We start from the raw sequence: 21,183 nt of genomic DNA on the forward strand, positions 1-21,183 counted from the left end.
ATTGTTGTTTGGGATGAGATATTCGAGTCCTATAAGAAATTAATGTTTTCTTAAGATATATAAGAACTGTTTTATGTAAATATGAATAATAATTGACGCTAACGAACAAATATTTGCTATAATGTAGGTTTTTAAAACGAAACTTTTAAGGTTAAATTTCGTTTATTTCTTCTTAATTTGCTTTCAATCCTATATTAAAAACTATTTACAAAATAAATTACTCCTAACAAACTTACATACTGGCCTGCAAAAGCTATTTTTGTAATTTATTTCTACTTTTTAAAATGGCGCAGAGATTAATTTTAAAACATCTATTCTCATAAGTTAACATCGTATGAACCTTATTTTCAATACAGTCATTACCCTGAAGTGCATATAGAAAACACGTGGTATTACCAGCGAGCAGCATATATATAAAATGTATTTCTCGTGGGTCATATACACAAGGCAACTATTTCCTAAAAGCAGAGAACACGAAAATAACAATGTCCCAAGGTCGCCACATTATACGAAAATTCCACATTATTCTTGATAAGGGCTTACTTGAACCCGAGACGAAATTAAATTAAGCTTTTCAAATTCTAAAAACGCCTAACTAGATACTGGAAAGTACTTCTTCAATTCAAATTCAAATTCCTTTATTCAATGTAGAAGCTTTACTTACTTAATAATAGGCAAAATAAAAACTACACTGGTTCGGAAAAAAGGTACCATGACTAAAAATAAATTGCGAAATTAAAGTCTTATTTTATATATGTTTATAATATTCATGACGTTAAATATCCATCATAAAAACATTCTATACATATATTTTTTTAATTTAGGGATAGAAGCAGAACCATATTGGAACGTGTTTTGGGGTGAAAATGTTCGACTTGCTTTGTTACCATTAACAAGATACTAAACATACCTTGGTATAAAACTTATTTTATGATATCAATGATACGTTTTGTCTATGAAAATAGCTACAATTTTATCATATATTATATTTCATCGTATAATATTTTATATTTCAAGCGTGTTCGAAGTTTGAATGGAATAAATTAACTTTTTACTGTAAAAATAAACATAACTTTATAAAAATGAATGCAACTGTCCGAGAACATGAGTCTAGACAAAGTTTTAATGTATCTGTTAGAGTTTTGCTAGCATTTGCCACGAAAGCCAACAGACTGTGTTCCATCTGACTGCATTGACTTTACTTATTATATTTATATAAAGTAAAAAGTCTGTTAATAGTTAGAATGCTAGTTAGAATCTACGGATTAAGCCATGGGAAGCGTAAGAGTGTTGTGTTTCAGTTTGAAAGGTTAGTGAGCCAGTATAATTACAGGTACATAAGGTAATCATTATATCCCATCGTTGGCAGCGCGTTGACCAAAAAAAGGGTCTTTGTGTCTTCCGAATGTGGATTAGTCGTTTGCCTACCTGATAATGATGAGAATGGCTACTGATTGATTTCGGTAACAACGCGTAAATCTTAACCGATGGTCGTGGGTTCAAACCCGGGCAAGCACCACTTAATTTTCATGTGTTAAATTTGTTTTTATAATTCATCTCTTGCTTGACGGTGAAGAAAAACATCGTGAGGAAACTTGCATGGGATGAATTTGACTGAAACTATGCCACATGTGTAACCCACCAACTGTTATTTAATTAGTCTTTAACTCAGTATTATTCTCAGTAGTAGAAGCCGAGACGGCATAGTGATTATAATTAAGGAAAACAACGTGAGGAAACCTGCACGTGTCTAATTCAGTTGAAATTATGTCACATATGTATTCTACCAACCCGCATTGGAGCAGTGTGGTTGGAATAAGCTCCAAACCTACTCCTCAAAAAGGGAGAGGAGGCCTTAGCCCAGTTGTTACTGTTACTGGCCATTGTTAAGGGAGCCAACTACGTAGGCTATATTATCGTGTACAGTTAGAGGTCATTTTTTTAAATATTATTTTAAATGTAGATTCTTAAAATTAAAAAATAAAACATACCGTTTCACTAAATTCAAAGCCACTCGAAATCGTAAGATTTTATTTCTCTTTATATTTTTTAAAATATTAGTTCAAAGTTCAAATTAAATATTATGATTTTTATTCACAGCACGACCCTTTTCTAATATTCAGATAAAAAACCCAATCGAAACATATCAGTATTTGCAGCTGTGGTGTGAAATATTGCCTCAAAGTATGTTTCAGCGAGTTTCGGAAAAATGTGAATATATTGAAAAATATAATACTCTTCTTTATATATTTAGTAAAACAAATCGAAATTCCCATGGGTGGTGGAATTTGACTGTATATATTAATTAATATTTGTCATCGTACTAAGGTACGGTAAGGTTACTACCTTTACCACCAAATGTCTACTGACAAGCAGCAATACAATTTTTGTGTATCAGTTTGACAATTGAGACAGTGTAACTACAGGTAAATGAGACTTATCCTTTAATCCTATCGTTGCTGGTGTATTGATAGAAAGAAGTATAATTGTATGGGCGAATGTGGTAAATATCCAACTTAATCTTTTCTATATGGACAAGTAAATTGTCTAACTTTGTGATCATGATAACGTCACGATTTCAGCCAAGACCGTCATTCTTAAGGGAAAATAGCCAACTGCGTAGGGCATATTACATTACACAAGTATATGCGCAAACACAAGTAAACTCTAAGTAAGTAAAACTCTCTTTTATCTCACTCTAATAATTTGGTGGGTCGTTAAATTTGACAATATGGAAAGAGATCAGGTGCAGGATCTTTGCGTGGTTTAGTGTTGTCCGAGGCACGGGAGTGTAAACATTTTGCTTTTCTGTACTACAATTTTTTTTTAAATTATAATATACACTAGACATTATATTTCATTTATAATTTCTTTAGGTACTTCTAAATTTATACGATAAACATAGTAGCTATAAATAAATTATTCTCAAAGTGTTTTTGCTAGACTCGAATACAAAAACGTTATTTTGCTCGGTATAAGAGCGCGTGTGGCGCAGCCTTAATTAAATATAAAAACCAGCACGATGGATTTTTAATCTATTTATTAAAATAAAGTAAATTTCTAATATAATTAGTAGTTAATCTAATATAGTAATTATATTCGTTTTTTGTGTGTCATTTATCGTTTAAATACTCTACTCTCTTTACTGTATCTCTCTATTAATATCTACTCTCAATGCCCTTTATATAAGTATACATATTGTTTATATTAATGACTAAGTGTTATATTTTTAGAATAACTATCTTTATGTAAAACTAATTATCAGTAACAGCCTGTTAATGTCCCACTGCTGGGCTAAGGCCTCCTCTCCATTTTGAGGAGAAAGTTTAGAGCTTATTCCACCACGCTCCAATGCGGGTTGGTAGAATACACATGTGGCAGAATTTCAATGAAATTAGACACATGCAGGTTTCCTCACGATGTTTCCCTGCACCGTCAAACACGAGATGAATTATAAACACAAATTAAGCACATGAATATTCAGTGGTGCTTGCCCGGGTTCGAACCCACGATCATCGGTTAAGATTCACGCGTTCTTACCACTAGGCCATCTCGGCAAACTAATTATCACTAATAATTATTATGAAAATTAGTAATACAGAAAGTATATATCATGTACTTTGTTTTCACTTTGTACTTTGTTTTGCATTTTTGGGATATATTGACAAGTGAGGAGCTTTTAGACTAAATAATATAATATAATTGACTAATTATAAATGTATTCTTACGTAAAAGTAACTCGCTGATAAAGCCATTACAATTATTATAGGTTGAAAATAACTGCTCAGTCTAACCTTTTACTAAGTTTTGCCTAATTCATTACATAGCATTACGAAAGTATTCTTGACGTGTAAACATCTCAGCACTCGGTACACGGTAGGAGCTAACTGAGAGCTCGTCGAGAGAGAGATGACGTCAGCATAAGATTTCGAGCGTCAGGTAACAGCGTAAGATTTGTTATTGCAAATGCGTTAACGTCAGATCAGTCACGCTCACATCTTTACACATTAATTCTCATGCGTACCTTCACACACACATTTGTTTTTTATATTAACCCTCGTATTATTAAAGAATCAATTGCGTAAATGCGTATCTCACTTTTCCCTACTTACTCGGCTTAACGTAAAATCTACACGGACATATTACGTATATATGGTGATATTTTACTTGATGGTTGAGCTTGTGCAAGCCTGTCTGGGTAGGTACCACCCAGTCATCACGTATTCAACCGCCAAACTAAAACTAAAATGGGTGAGAGAGTTAGTCTACTGGGACAAGGGATATTACATCTTAGCTTGCAAGGTCGGTGCCGCAGTAACGATGTAAGGATTTTTTCTAAAGTAAAAGTTAATATTTCTTACAGTGGCAATGTCTATAGGCGATAGTGACCATTTATCACCAGGTGGCCATCTGCATGTCCGCATTCCTATTATATAAAAATATATACTAGTTATATATTTATAGACAATGTATTGTCGTTTAAATTTGCTCTGAAGTATATTAAATGAAATATGAATGGTAAATGTTAATGGTTTAAACTTTTATGTCGACTCAGCGTAAATAAAAAATTGGTTATGAGTATTTCCTTATTATTTATGGCCAGCTTTTTATAATTAAAATCTCATCAAATTTGAATGTGTGAATGTATTACAATAAAAACAAATTCGGATGCCAATGATATTAATAATTTGATATTAATAAAATGAGAGAGATATTTAACCAACATATAGTCAACCATCGCTTACATAGCCAATGCGCCACCGACCTTGGGAACTAAGATTTTATGTCCCTTGTGCCTGTAATTACACTGTAATTGCATTGTAGCTTAAAAAACAAGGTCAGATATATCTACTGACTAGAGATTATTTTCTAATCGAAAAAAGACGTTCGAAATTTAAATGTGTACAAATAACATTATTAAATGCAACCCCACATCAAAGCCTCGTAAAATCTGAATAGGGTATGACAAGTCTCTTAGTTCATAGAAACTCTATCCGCCTATCTGAAAATAAATAAAATACAAAAGTAAGATACCAATTAGACTGCGAATATTTCTTCCGTTTGAAACCAAACCCTATCTTACCTTACCTATTTCGTCTTTAACGAACCGTAAAAAGCCGTAAAAGCGATAGATTTGCGGATTGCACGATAAAAATGAACGCTTAATCAATTATATTTATTAGAGCAATTTTTTTATTAGAACTTTTATATTAAATATTTTTACATTAATTATAAATCAAATATTTTTTTTTTTCAGTATTAGCTACAAAGCTTAAAGTAACGTTTTTTAATCGTTTCAGAACAGCAAGCTTATATAATATAAAGTTTTAAAAAACCCTCTTGAACGATTATACTATAAACCTACCTTTTCTACAATATTACAGAAACGAATGACAATTATAAGCCTTTTCTTAAGCTTCCTTTTTCCTTGTCAGAGTACAGACCCGTTTGTTCTTTTTTTTTATAAAATAGGAAGACGGACGAGAATATGGGCCACCTGATGGTAAGTGGTCACCAAACGCCCTAATAGACATTGGCATTGTAAGAAATGTCAACCATCGCTTACATAGCCAATGCGCCACCAACCTTGGGAACTAAGATTTTATGTCCCTTGTGCCTGTAATTACACTGGCTCACTCACCCTTCAAACCGGAACATAACAATAATAAGTACTGCTGTTTTGCGGTAGAATATCTGATGAGTGGGTGGTACCTACCCAGACGAGCTTGCACAAAGCTCTACCACCAGTAAAGTTCAGCTGAGTATCAACGCAAGCTTCTTAGACAATGTACTAGCTGATTAAGATTAATAAATATATTGGACATAATTATATATTAAATAAAAAATAATAATAATAAAAACTTTAGTAATCGCAGTTTGAAAAAAATATGATGTGAATGCCAAGGTACAAACGAGAATTTATGTATAAACTTGTGAGCTCATGTACCGATATCACGCACACATTAATGATACAACACAAGTCTTACGCTGACGTCATTCGACGCTCGAAACCTTAAATACTAAGATGTTATCACATCAATGTATATTTCGAAACAACCTCAGAATCAGTTAATTGATTGTTAACAAGTAATTTGTTTATAAATTTTAATGGAGATTTTATAAATATCTATCAAAAGATCATTAGTCCTAACGATGGTTTACCTTAACAAAATAATTCCATCGTTACCTCTGCAAAGGTTAAGGAAAATTAATGCGTAAAGCTCTTGTTTCATACTTGTTTGTCCACATCTTTTAATATTTAACTCGGACGTTCTTATTAAACATAGAAATTCGAATTAATTACTCGTTAAGCATTAATTTTCTTTATTCAAATAAAATAGCTCTTTCATATTTTTCCCTTTGATATATCATTACTTTTAAGTTTATTTTCTTTGTTATTTATTAATATCTCCCAAGATTTTCCTAGTTGAATTAATCGGAGAAATCAAATAATGAATGAAACAAAGGAAGTGCTTTCCACCGTTCATATACTTTGATGAATCTAATCTGATTTAAAATATTGTTATATGTATTCAAAACAAAGATCTTGCCTGCGCGATTCAGAAACCCGAATTAATTAATTAGCGCCATCTATCGACGCCAAGAAGTTATTATTTATTATTTTTAAAGTTCGTTATTTTTTTCGAAAATTCCATTGTTTCGAAAAATTTACAATATATTTATTCTGCTCTTGCAACGATAAAGTACATACATGATTAATAATAATCATTTCTAACAATTGATTAATACATTACTATTTGTCTGATTGAAGATATCGCCTCGTAATATCTTATAAATGTCCTACTTATGTAGATGTTCGAAATTTAATACCACACAGTAACAGCCTGTGAATGTCCCACTGCTAGGTTAAGGCCTCCTCCACGCTGCTTCAATGTGGGTTGGTGGAATATACATGTGGCAGAATTTCAGTAAATTTAGTCACATGCAGGTTTCCTCACGATGTTTTACTTCACATAATTCATCTCGTGCTATAGCACGAGATGAATTATAATCACAAATTAAGCACATGAATATTCAGTGGTGCTTGCTCGAATTTGAACCCACGACCATCGGCTTAGATTCACGCGTTCTTACCACTGGGCCATCTCGGCTATATACCACACTATTGTAATTGGGTTTGGTGGCTACACATATTGCTGAATTTCATCCGACACATGAAGCTGTTTTCTTTCACCGACGAGCATGAAATGAATTACAAATAAATTAAGAATATGAAAACTCAGTGCTGCTTGTTCGGATTTGTACCCGCAATCTTTGTTAAGATTCGGGTGTCCTAGCCTCTGGGCCTTATCGGTGCTTTGACCATCACGTACATATTTGTACGTGACCTACTCATATATTATTCCATCGCCGAACAGCAGTGTGTTCTGGTTTCTAAGGAGATTGAGTCAATATAATTGCACATATGAAACGTATATTATGAAAAATATTTTAAATACTTTGAGTAATACTAACATATTTCATTTTAATAAATAAATTTATCTAATTGTATTCGTCGCATTGAGTTCTAGAATTATTTATAGAAATATAGAAGTATAAAATCATAATTACGAAAAGAAAAAGAAAATAATAAAAAGTAATTTTTATCTATACAAACAGGGGGCTTTAAATTTCTAATTTATAACTGAATTCGTTGATCATGATAAACAATTTAGAATTGAAAAGTCTAACACAGATCCTAGTAATCAAATCTAAGCCGAGCCTTAATGAACTGTTAAAGCCAGACGCAAACCGAAAGCAATTTCAATGAATCTGAAAACTATCTATCGGAGATATGCCAAACGTTCAACAGTCAGAAATTCGAAGCCAGCCCTGTAACTTTTGCGTTTTGGATGATTTGCAACGGTTGGTTCGGCCGATAGTGACTGCGAAACTGAAGCCGGATTTATCGTGTAAGTGGATTTGTTTAAGCTGTTAAGGATAGTAGAATCGAAAATAGTATTTGAGAAGGTAATATGGTAATGACTGCCTCGTTGGTCTAGTGGATTGATGTAAGGCCGCAGACCCGGAGGTCCTGGGTTTAATTTCCAGGTCGGGCCAATAAAAAGTTACTGGATTTTTCTGTCAGAGAATTCTCAGTAGCAGCCCGGAGTATGGAAGTTGGAAGTGTGTACATTCCCGTACCTCGGAGAGCTCGTAAAGCCGTTGATCCTGCGCCTTAACTCTTTTCGGTCGTGTCGGATTGCCGTCCCATCTGATTATTAGAGTTAGGGAATAGAGAGTTCATCTGTGTTTGCGCAAACACTTGTGCACTATAATATATCCTGCGTAGTTGGCTAATCTCTCTTGAGATTGGCCGCCGTGGCCGAAATCGGTCTGGAGGACTATTATTACTATTATGGTAATGAAAGGTGAATTTGGTTTTCCTTGCTAAAAGATAGATAAAGATAATAACATCAAGACTTCGGGCGTTTTCTTATTATCCAGTCGCTTGTTTCATTTGTATTCTATGTTTTAAATAAAATATTTTCTCTTCCAACATTTCATTCAGAAACATCGTTTGATAAATTTAATTAAGATATCATAAAAAAAAATCCGTTTAAATCGAGGCCCCACAGTACTTTGTTGTTTCTTATTAATGATTACAGGTTTTGTTTTGTTAATATGTATGACCCACATGGGGTTACTTAAAATGAAATACTCACTTGGAGTATTTTTATTTTTTTAACGATAGTCTATTATTTTTAATAACATCGTATTATATAAAAAATTAGAAGTTAGTTAACTCTTTGTTAGAAGATTAATTTATAAGTAACTTATATAGGCCGAGCTGGCCCAGTCGTAAGAATGCGTGAATCTTAACCGATGATCGTAGGTTCAAACCTGGGCAAGCACCAGTGAATTTTCATGTGCTTAATTTGTGATTATAATTTATGTCGTGCTTTTCGACGAAGGAAAACGTCGTGAGGAAACCTGCATCTGTCTAATTTCACTAAAATTCTGCCACATGTGTATACCACCAACCCGCATTATAGCAGCGTGGTGGAATAAGCTGCAAACCTTTTCCTCAGAAAAAGGGGGAGGAGGCCTTAGCCCAGCAGTGGGACATTTACAGGCTGTTACGATACCAACTTATATAGGCACTAAGAATAATATATCATTGATTGCCAATGCTCGGCCAATCATTTGATCTCATTGCATTAACGATACAGAGTAATGTGGTTTGACTAAAAAATAACTACCGCAACTAACTAACACAAAACTTTTTTTAAGTCAAATCAAATAGACAATTTGCGTTTTGAAATAAATTAAATATTGTAGTAGTAGTGCAATTTATAATGAAATAATATACATTATTTTTGTTAAAGGGATCGAGCATTCAGATTACTGCTTTAAAATAACGCCATTTATACCTTTTTTTACTATGTATAAAGTTAGTAAGCCCGCAGGAATGTGTTAAATCGAACAATAAATTGAAGTTACCAATTATTATCACCGTGAATATTGTTCATCTACCATCGCTATCAACAGATGGTGGCTTTGTGCAAGCTTCGCTGATTCTCTTCTCTCTATTGACTGATGGAGAATACACTTGACGTCAAAAATGCCGTGAACCTTAGTTCTCTTATATGTGGCAGCGATTCTTTCTCCTTCTGAACATCTGTTTTTGAAGTTAATTGAAGCTGTTATCTGTCTAAAAATCTGTCCTAAGAGTTCTATTTTCCAGTTTAGTGCTTTATGTCAACCTCCCAGAGGTAAGTCGACGAATTTTAGAACTCTGAAAACTTACGTAGGCCGTTTTCATTAGGAGCATAATACGGTAACACCGTTTGACAAAAGTGACATGACGTCAGCTGTCCTCTCTAATTGATCACGCTTCACAACCATGAAAAAAGTAAACAATTTATTCAGAGATTATAAATTTACAAGAACGAAAACTGTCTTGCCAAAACCTTATTATAATATACATTGAGTCATAACGACAGAGAGTTAAATCATATAATATATAACGTTAAATAAACCTAGCAGCTATTATATATAGTAATAGGAAAAATTAAAAATAAAACAAGTTGAAGGCAATTTAATCGCTTCAGTAGGCTCTCAGTTCTATTAACTGTACAACGAGCACAGTACATTTAATAGGACAAAAGCACTCAAAAATTTAAATATAAAGTGCGTCACTTCAAATATAGATCTTTGACTTAAAAAGGTTAAAAAGTAAATTATTATTGTTTGAAGAATCTTTCAAGTTTGATGTCTGTGAAACATAATTACTTTAATCTTATATTTTAAATGCCAAATGGCAAATTCTTCAAATTACTCAAAGCCATTAAGTATATAATTAAATTGAATTAAGAAATTGTACTTTCGAATCGAGATATCGTGGCACTTAGGTATTTATAGAGGTTCGTATAACATGGATTGTTTTCGGAATTCGACATATGAAATTGGTTTATGTTGGATTTTTATCTAGAAAAATCTCTGTAAATGCCTTTTTTGAAATGTTAAGAGAGGAATCGGCATTGTTATAAATTTGATATTCCCTGGCTATGGCTTGGGCATCTCGACTACCGTTCTCGTCATGACTGTCAGTAAAAGGACTCGCGAAACTCTCACTTCGCATATCTATGGATCGAGGACCTATATTTTAAGTTCTGGGTGTTGGATCTATGCGTAGGCTTTCTGGGCTCCCACAGTCCTTGAAAGTTTCAACTAGTCTCGAGAAAAGCACGAAACGATCTCACGCCTTTATTCTGTAAGAACTTACTTTATTACTCACACGTGAAATGTTGACAACCGACTCATGGTGATATACTATTTTGATGCGTGTATCCTTGAAATATTATAATTATTATGGTCAATATCGCTTATCACTTTCTGACATTTGACGAGCACTTTCTGGTGATTTTCGAGTTTGTTCTTATAGAATATCATTACTGCTCCGAACCAGATAACCTGATTACTTGTCAAAGATTTTCGTTGTCAAAATATATTTACTTTTGATGTAACTGTTTGGTATTTTATTACGCTAAACGTTGCCATCTTTTCGTTAATTTCACGTATAAAAAGTATTTAATATTCATTCAGAATCTGACAATGGAAACATAATAATTATTTCGAAATTTATGCAAAATTTATACAAGTAGTAACAACGCCGTTGTGGATTTGACGTCAGTTGCTTACGATTATTCGTTTGCTGAAAATCTTTTGTTTATTTTAAATAAATTTACATTTTACATAAATGATATTTATAATATTTATTAAATCTTTTGTTAATAAAAATGTCAACAATCTTTTGTTTGTTTTAACTAAATTTACAATTTACAGACATATAATATATCATAATTATTATGTTCTGGTATTTAAAAAAAAAGTATAATTATTGATTAAAACTTTCTTATATAATATCAATGATATTCATATGAAGATGACCCTAGACTTTGGAGTGAATAGCGGTTTGAATTCACGCAGCATGGACGCTGATATATTAATCTATTGTTGTGGCTCTGAACGCATTGGCACGTGACTATAAATAAGTGCATATTAAAAAGGTGGAGAACAAGGCTTAAATATACGTGAAAAAAGTAAATAGGGGCAGGAATCCACATTCACGGGTGTTCACAGCGCAAATATGATGCCCGTATTAAATCTAAAAAAAGCGAGCGAATACACGCAAACCAAATCATTTTGATTATCATTAAAAACAGCTGTCGAGTATATATTTTTTCATTCTGATAAACCTTTTTTCAGACGCCTGTAATGTTTTTATTTTTCCTTTAGCAATAAGTTTGTGCTAGAATTAGTAAGATAGCTATGTAGATATCGTAGAATTACAGAAGTTTAATTATATAAATACAGTTACCGTGAATTTTTCTCTTGATAAAACTGGTTTGCGGCTATAAAAATGGTTCCTTAGGATGTTAATAATATAATATGTATATAAAATATTCAAAGTCAACATATTCAAAACCTGTATTATATTAACGTGTGCTTAATAAAATCAAATATTAATTGATGGATAAGAGTAACTACTTTCTTACACGACGCTACGCTTTAAATTAAATTAATTTTATGGAATTTCGAACTAAAAGCAGTCAGTTAAGGCTTCCTTAATTCGTTTAACTTCAAATTTTACATTTTATTTCTTAATATTATACAATTAATCAATTAATTTTGTTTCAGGTCGCTCCCAATATCATAGAATTCGTCAAATCACCAGTCAATATTATCGACTTCATAGCCACATTAAGTTTTTACATGGACGTAGTAGTCGAGCTGACGGTTGTCAAAAGGAATTTGGATAAAGCCGACATCTTAGAGTTCATCTCAATAATCAAGATCCTCAGGCTTTTCAAGCTGACGAGGCATAGTCCCGGATTGAAGATCCTTGTCCACACTTTCAAGGCGTCGGCTAAAGAGCTGACGTTGCTGGTGTTTTTTCTCGTCCTCGGCATCGTTATATTTGCCAGCCTCGTGTACTATGCTGAGAAATCACAGGTTAGTAACATAGATATATTCAAATGTTTACATCTAATCACGTTTCTCAAATAATCGCTTCAAGTAATCGGCCTTGAACTATTATTACTAAAACAAATATCAGCATTTATTATTTTCTTTAACAAAATCGGACGAGACTATGGTTCACCTTATAGTAAGTCATCAATTTCACTCATAGTCAATAGAACTGCAAAAAATATAAACCACTCGGTACACTGTCAATACCACCCCATCCCATCCTATGTCACTGATACTCTGTGCCCTTAATCAGACTCACAGTTTACTATTAACACAATTATAAAAATGTTATAATGCTTGAGAAATGGCTTACGAGTTGGCAGTCATAGGTTGTTAGAAAGAAGCTTGTGGTCTATTATAAATTTGATTTAACGTTACAAATCATTTGTGAGGGCAACAAAACGCTGGTTTCCAGTGGCCTGACATATTTTAGACGGAATTTTTTATATACTTAAAATCAATTTTTACTTACGATTAAGTATTTATTTGAATAATGAATAAATGGCTATATTTTATTATTATTAATTATTTATTTAGAATATATAGTTTGTAATTAACTGCTAAGTCTCTTGTTTTTCGAACTTGATTCAAGTAAAAAGTTTCTCTCTTGGTGAAGAAAACATCGTTAGGATGTTCTAATGAACGGACATGTTTACTCCTTAACCTTTATTTTACCAAAAAGCAAAGTTAATCTACAAAACTTCTACTAATAAAGTAACATAACAATCACTGTTTTTGGGAGTATTACTTAAACACATTTTACATCGCTTTTTGAATATTCACAATAAATAAAAATAAATGTTTGTACATTAGTTCTCGGTTCATGTAGTACCTGCAGCATTCTTTTTGTGATGAAACTTTAGCGAGTTGTGTTTATCCTTTATTATAAGCGTTCTATGTAGACCGCAAAGATACCCATAGATATCAGTATAATAAATAATAAAATACTTTCAGTTTAATTTTTTCTTCAAACATAAAAGCTTAAAAATAAAACAGAAAAATAAATAACAATGGCAAATATCAATTATCATATAATACTAAAATTATGTAATTTTATGAACAAAAGAGATGGTTGAGTACGAATTGTATTAACAAATTGTCAATTTATCGCAATCGAATCGAAACGTTAACGTTACTATGTTCGGTCGAACTTTGATCGGAATAAAATCTGGAACCGTTACAAATTAGTAGAATAGGAATCCTGGTTAGATCTGATTCGGATATCACGGGTTCCAATACTGTCCTTTGCGCTTCCATTTGCTTAAATAGTATTAATTATATATCTTCTGTTAGATAAATCTTTGCCATATATAAAAGCCGAGATGGCCTAGTGGTAAGAACGCGTGAATCTTAACCGATGATCGTGGGTTCAAACCCGGGCAAGCACCACTGAATTTTCATGTGCTTAATTTGTGATTATAATTCATCTCGTGCTTGACGGTGAAGGAAAACATCGTGAGGAAACCTGCATGTGTCTAATTTCACTGAAATTCTGCCACATGTGTATTCCACCAACCCGCATTGGAGCAGCGTGGTGGAATAAGCTCCAAACCTTCTCCTCAAAAAGAGGTGCGGAGGCCTTTAGCCCAGCAGTGGGACATTCACAGGCTGTTACGGTACGGATATATAAGTAATAATAAAAATAATATCCTGGGACATTGTTCACACACGGGATCCCAAACACAGCAAAGCTTGTACTTTAACCAGATAACTGATATACTACTTTTCTTTTTTAAATAGATAATTATACCCAGACTCAGGATAAACAGACATGTCCATGCGCAGAAATATCTGTCCTGGGTGGAAATCCATCCCACAACCTTCGACGTGAAAGGCAAACATCTACCAACCACGGCAACCGGCCCGTCATATATATCCACCAATCCAGTATTTGCATAGCTGTGGAATAATGACTATTATTTATATAAATAGTCATTCCGTATTCGATTCTACAAATCATTTAAGACACAAATTCCAATTGTAAGTCGGTACTGATTGCTGTGAAAATCAATTTACTATGTTGATCTGCAATTCGTAATACAATAAAGCACATTTAGCGAGTATTCAATCTCTTCATTCATTGCAACTTCACGATTCGAATTCAGCGTGAAGTGTGTTTCAAATATATCTCAATTTATCTCGAATTTGAGTTTAATTTTGAATTAAATATACAAGATAGCTTTTAGAATTTCATTTTCAACTTTGATAAAAATAAAATCTATATTTATAATTATTATTTATTTGTAAGGCTGTTTTTAATTGTTATATGTATATATTTAAGGCTTTTATATAAATAGTTCTTATGTATATTCAATTTATATTTATTTATTAAAAAAAATAAGAATTTTCTCTATTTTATCACAGTTAACAACCGAAACAAAAGCCCTATTAAGCTATGGAACGAAACAAAATAACTTACTAAGAGGTGTAACAATGCAAAAATAACTAAAAGTCCTGCTAAATACAACCACACCCTGTCGAAGCTAGCAAGCGAATGCTCTGCTATTTATAGCGAGTTTTTCGAGGTACGGGATTGTTAACACTGCTTATTTCTAAGCTTTAAAAATTCATAAGAAAATTTCCCACGGAGATCTATTAAACATTTTATTGGCCCGACCCGGAGGTTGAACCCAGGACATCGGGCTCTACAGCCTTATAAGCTAACGATACAAATTCAAATACGATACGTATAAAACGTATAATATTGCACTGAAATTAGCCAAGCCAGTTAATATCTAGCAAATAAAGCACATAGCACGATGGCGCCTGAATAGTATCACTTTAAAAAGAGCCCATGCAACTTACAAAACACACGCTCCCTTACATTTGAACAACATTTTAACCTAGAACGCAGCATCATTATGTCTTCATTAAGCTCAAACAATTTCCACGCGATTATTGTACAGACAAATAACATTAAAAATTCCTTTATACCCTTTAAAGAATAACCACAATAATTTCGTAACAATATTTTATTTCAAAACAAAAGCTCCTCATCACATTTATTACATGTATATGTAAATGATAAATTGTTTTAGCCGTTTTCTTTTGTGAGACTGAAAGTAAATCATTCTTAAATATTCGAGATAAATCAGATTCAGAGGGATGTCAAAATTAATTTGATTTCGAAATAAAAGTTTTCGGGAGACATCGGCATTTCGTTTCGTTTACAATAATGGATTTTTATATTCTTAATTTGTGTATATAATTAATCACGTGCGTGCAAGGGTTTCTCCCGACTAACCCATAAAGCCAGTCTGGGTACGGGCCTCGGGGTTGCCCCCTTTACCCGGGCTAGTTCCTCCCCGGCAAGTTAGCTTGCCGTGTAAGCGCCAAACTCCACTCCTTAATGGAGAAGAGGTCTTAGTCCAGTAGTGGGAGATATACAGGCTATTACTTTACTTAGTAAATAAAACAAAATCGCAAGAAAATAGATACGATTACGCTTACACAACGGTTGAGACCTTTATATGTAGGAAGTATCGAAAACGTGACGTAATATTTGTAATATTACCCCAAGGCTTATAAGCGCAGATTATATAATATAATTAAGGTCAAAGGTCGGAAAGAAGAGTCATTGTATTATATAAAAGCTATTTTCGGTTCTTTATTATTATATACTAATAACTACATTCAAAATAAGATGCAGATTATTATGAATATTTATTTTCAGAATAAGTAAAACTACTTATACCTTGCTAATCGTCCCGATTTTGCACTGGTGGAATCGATGTACGAGTATTTGAAAAAGGAACATATTTTTTTAATCATTATTAATATTCAGTCACTATTGAGTAAAGGAAATTTATAAGTAACTCATAATAATCTATCTCGCTGCATAATATGTAAAGCCGCAGACCCGGAGGTCCTGGGTTCGAATTCCAGTTTGGGCCAATAAAACGTTATTGAGGTTTTCTGTCGAAAATTCTCAGTAACAGCCCGATAACTGGAAGTTGGAAGTGTGTACACTTCTGTGCCTCGAAAAGCACGTGGTCCTGCGCTTACACTTTTTCCGGTCGTGTCGGACTGCCGTACCATCGGATTATGAGAGTTAGAAAATAGAGAGTGCACCTGTGTTTGCGCAAACACTTGTGCTACGGCTAATAAAGCATATATAATAGCATGTATGCTAGCATCATTTTCCCTTTGAATCGCAATTTCGATCCGAAATAATTTGAACCCTCCTGTCCAATCCCAGTAGAGACAATAAGACGAGATGTTATATTTTTGATAAAAGTGAGTATATACTCGAGTTAATAAATATGCAATAAAATATTTCAAAATAGATCAAAAAAACATTTTGTTCTAAAATACAAAAAAGCTTTACCGTATTGACGGTGAGAATTGTCTATTTATAAAATGTAAAAAATATCGTATACGTGTGTTTATAAAGACAGGAATAATAGTTTGGTGTTATTTTTATTGGACTAGTCTTACAAAAGTTAGTGCTACGGTATTTTACGGCTTATTCAAATGGTACCTACAATATAAATAGTAGATACGTGTTGCCATTCGAAATTCAAAGGTTTGAATGTTCTGTTCAAGCCTATTTTAGATGACAAGTACGTGACGGATTATAACCAGCCAACCACAGCTCTTCTCGGTGTAACTTTAGTTATTCATCGTGTTTATTTGCACCAAACTAGTACCACATTAAACTTTTGAACTTCCCTGTTTTAACTTACTTCATCTTTTTAAGCAACATCAAGTACACAAGGTTTTTGACATTTTACCGTTTATTACAAAAGAAAAAAACAAACTACTTTATGTCCGAACAATAAACAAATAAGGACGAATTAACCACGTAACCAAAAATAACTCCTATTGTTATATATGAGATATGACGTAATCCAATATTAAATGACATCCATTATAATATCAGACAAGTACAATTGAGTCGATAGGTCCTTAGAATAGCCCTTAAGGACATATTTGCACGTGTATGTGTAGAGTTGTCCGAGTTCTTTCACGTATTTTTCTGGGGATTTTCATATTGTAACTAACTGATTGTATGTAATTTATATAATTTTAACGTAACAGATTATAACTACAATGACTGGTGGTAAGGCTTTGTGCATGTTCGTCGGGTAGGTACAATCCACTCATCCGATATTCTACCGCAAAACAGCAGTACTTGGTATTGATGTGTTCTAGTTTGAAGGGTGAGTGAGCCAGTGTAATTACAGGTACAAGGGACATAACATCTTAGTTTCCAAGATTGGTGACGCATTGGCGATGTAAGCGATGTTAAACATTTCTTACAATGCCTATGTCTATGGGCGTTGTTGACCACTAACCATCAGGTGGCCCATATGCTCGTCCGCCTACCTATTCTAAAAAAAAAGGAATGTATCTGCAAAAACGCAACCTACAATTTTGCACCATGATGGACTTATCCAGTCTGTCTAAGCACTCTCCTATCGTGTCAGATCTCTTTCGATTTATGAAAGTGAGGGGATAGAGAATGCACAAGTGATTTCACTCACACTAAAGCACTATTATATATTCTTCTCAATTGGCTTTTTTTTATATGCGCCGGGATGGCAAATGACTCTACTCCACCTGATGGTAAGTGGTAGTAGAGTCCAAACGCGACGACGGCCAGTACAGTCGGGAAGAATGTTCTGTACTAGCCGTCCCCGCCTTGCCGGCCTTGCTACACTCCGTTGGGAATGGCTGCCGTGGCTGAAAATGGCCTTATATCATCATCATCACAAATTTGGGTGTATTGTTATTTTGTTACATAACAAGCGTAAAAACTAATTTTGAATAAAACAGCTTCGTAGATTGTTCAAAATAAATTAAAACTTTTAGAATGTTAAGTAAGTTAATTTAGAATGTTAAAATGACGAGGAAACGTAAATCGTGTTACAAAAAAATTTATACCATTTCTGCTTGTATAAACAAAACCATTCTTAAAGTATATTAAATGCAAAATTATTCCCAAGTTCCTTAAGCCTCATTCTTGAGCCCAATTGTGGTTTTACGAGCTGCTTGATAATTGTGTTTTTCAATCGAAGTGCTTCAACTATTTCGAAGCTCTTGCTTTGTAAATGTGTAATGATTATCAACTTTTTTCTTACACCTTCGGAGTAAGTTTTAGGTAGGGTAAATCAATTATATTTTATATAATAAATATGACATTACGTACATTTATTTTAGAATATAATGCATGGTTATAAAGTTTATAATATATATAGTGGGTATTCCGGTGACTAGGCACCAGCGATTCCCACATACCTCCCCACTTCATGTTGTGGAAACGCATAATTGCAATTTTCCAACGAGATTGAAAAATAACAAATTGCTACTTACTAATAGGTGATACATCATTTTCTTATTTCTAGGATAATCCGGATAATCAATTCAAGTCGATCCCACTGGGGCTGTGGTGGGCGATCGTCACGATGACAACGGTGGGCTACGGTGACATGGCGCCCAAAACTTATCTGGGCATGTTCGTTGGAGCACTTTGTGCTCTCGCTGGCGTGCTGACGATAGCACTTCCTGTGCCTGTCATTGTGTCTAACTTCTCCATGTTCTACTCACACACTCAGGTAAGTGTAGACTAAGTAAAATTATATTAATTAAAAGTTACACTTTATAGTAAATTATTTCAAGAAACATTATACCAAAAGTGTAAGTGTTTTTGTGTTCAATTATATCGATATCGATTTACTTACAAATATTCGGTAAAAGATTTATGCAAAAAAAAGATTACAATCAAATGTAATATAAAAAAAAAATCAAATTGTAATTATACATTAACTTGAATCATAATCATGAAATTTAATGAACAATTGACACCTTATTTAAAACATAGTATAATATGTTAGATTTTGGTTGTATATTATATAAAATTTTCTTGAGCGTGAAATTGTCATCGTGTAAGCCCACAGTTTAATCCACTGCACAAAAATCGTTTCGTAAATTTTGGATACAAAACTGCAGCGATTAAAAAGCGACATCGTATCACGTTTTTTTGTAAAGGTCTATAACGAAAATAGATCCACTTTTAACATGAATGGTAAAAATGGACCAATTTCCAATATTACCAATATTTCTGATTGCAAATACAAATAATTTATTTTTACTTTTTTATCCTGTTTTTTTAAAGAATCTATAATACTTCTTTTACGCCTCCAATTAAGCGTAAAGCTTTTACTATTTTAAAGACCCGGGTACGAAATCAAAGAAAAAGGATTGTCAATAGCCATAGTGTTAAGGATCAACCTACGATTCACATCGCTGGGCAGACCGTAAGCCGTTGTGCTATTTATGCTTTATTTATTCCTTATTATAAGCAATCGGTCGATACAAATATAGGAATAATCAGAATTATTCAATATACTATAATATTATAAATATATTTAGTAGCAAGTTCTGGGCATAAGACATGGTGCAAAAAAAGAGTATTAAAAATATTTGTATTTTATACAATTTCATTTGGTTTTGGAGTTATTGGAGTACAAATGGTCCAACTGATGGTGAGTTATATCATCGCCCTTAGACAATTTGGTACTATAAGATATATTAACCAGCCTTTATTTCGTCAATGCGCCACCAACGTCGTAAACGATATAATAAAAATATGTCATTATTTCTATCTATCTAAGTTAAAGATTGGAATCATTGGTTGACCATCATTGTTTAATGGAATATATGATTTCGATGTGTGCATATTAAATAAGTAAACATAGTGTAGCTCTTTTGTTCAGAATTTTTAATTTTACTTTTTCGAGTGCATTGTAAATATTTTTCTTGCACTTTTTCGAAGTAATACTTGGATCTAGAACGGCTATTGTTTCTGATATTTTCAGAAGACTGACTCAAGTTTTAGGTTGATTTAACCTGGTTTTAGTTCAAATAGAAATATATTTTAGGCTGAAATTTATTCTAATGTCATAAATACGAGAATAATTCTTACTATGTATAATGTTTTTTTTATGAAAAAACTTCTTAAAAGATTTATATGGCAGTACAAAGTATATTGGTATGTATATTATTCTGTATATGTTTGGCGTTTTGTTATAAAGGATACATGTAAGGTACATTGTGAACTACCCAATGTTTTCCGAATGTATTTCCATCAATAATGGAGATAGAATGCAATAGTGACGTGGTATGATATTAAAACAAACATAATAGAACTATATAATTTCTTACAAATGATTATTTCTTGCTGTATAGGTTGCGAATAAGATAGATAAGGTTGCTTACTCTCGTCTCCTTCAAACTGATTATAGCCTTAATATACATTACCGTTCTTGTTCGTGTATTCAAAGTATTTTAAGAATTATTGTATTTAATTTATCAATTAATGCATTGCATTGCGATTTTATGGTTTAAGTATGGCGAACTTTATAATACACTACTACAACCTTATAATATTTTATTAAGAATAGACTTTCCATGTGTCACAAACAATTATAATGAAAAATGACAGAAGCACATACATTGCAAAGGATAGAGTTTTCTTTGTTTTATCTGAGAATACAGGCGTTTATGACGTATCGTTCTATTTTTATATTAAGAAACTGTAGAACCATTGTTCCTTGGGTATATAAAATAGTATATTTTATACGTAAACATTTTATTTCTTTTTAAATAAGGTGTGAAGTATGTCAAAAATTTGTTTTTGACCTCTTGGCTATTACGTCACCGTCACTATTTCTGACACAAGCGTTACGTTTAATTGGAGGGGGT

General features: G+C 32.9%; 1 protein-coding gene across 1 annotated transcript in view; it reads left to right on the plus strand.

Annotated features, from left to right (window-relative positions):
• The window catches only part of LOC126772083 (potassium voltage-gated channel protein Shaw-like), a 249,197-nt gene that overhangs the window by 162,290 nt on the left and 65,724 nt on the right, over positions 1 to 21,183 (plus strand). The window contains exons 6-7 of the mRNA XM_050492253.1: positions 12,145 to 12,459; positions 18,825 to 19,034. Of these exons, the coding sequence (XP_050348210.1) occupies positions 12,145 to 12,459; positions 18,825 to 19,034 (525 nt within the window). The remainder of the gene's footprint in view (positions 1 to 12,144; positions 12,460 to 18,824; positions 19,035 to 21,183) is intronic.

The sequence above is a fragment of the Nymphalis io genome, chromosome 11 (genome assembly GCF_905147045.1).
Source record: "Nymphalis io chromosome 11, ilAglIoxx1.1, whole genome shotgun sequence".
Lineage (NCBI taxonomy): Eukaryota > Metazoa > Arthropoda > Insecta > Lepidoptera > Nymphalidae > Nymphalis > Nymphalis io.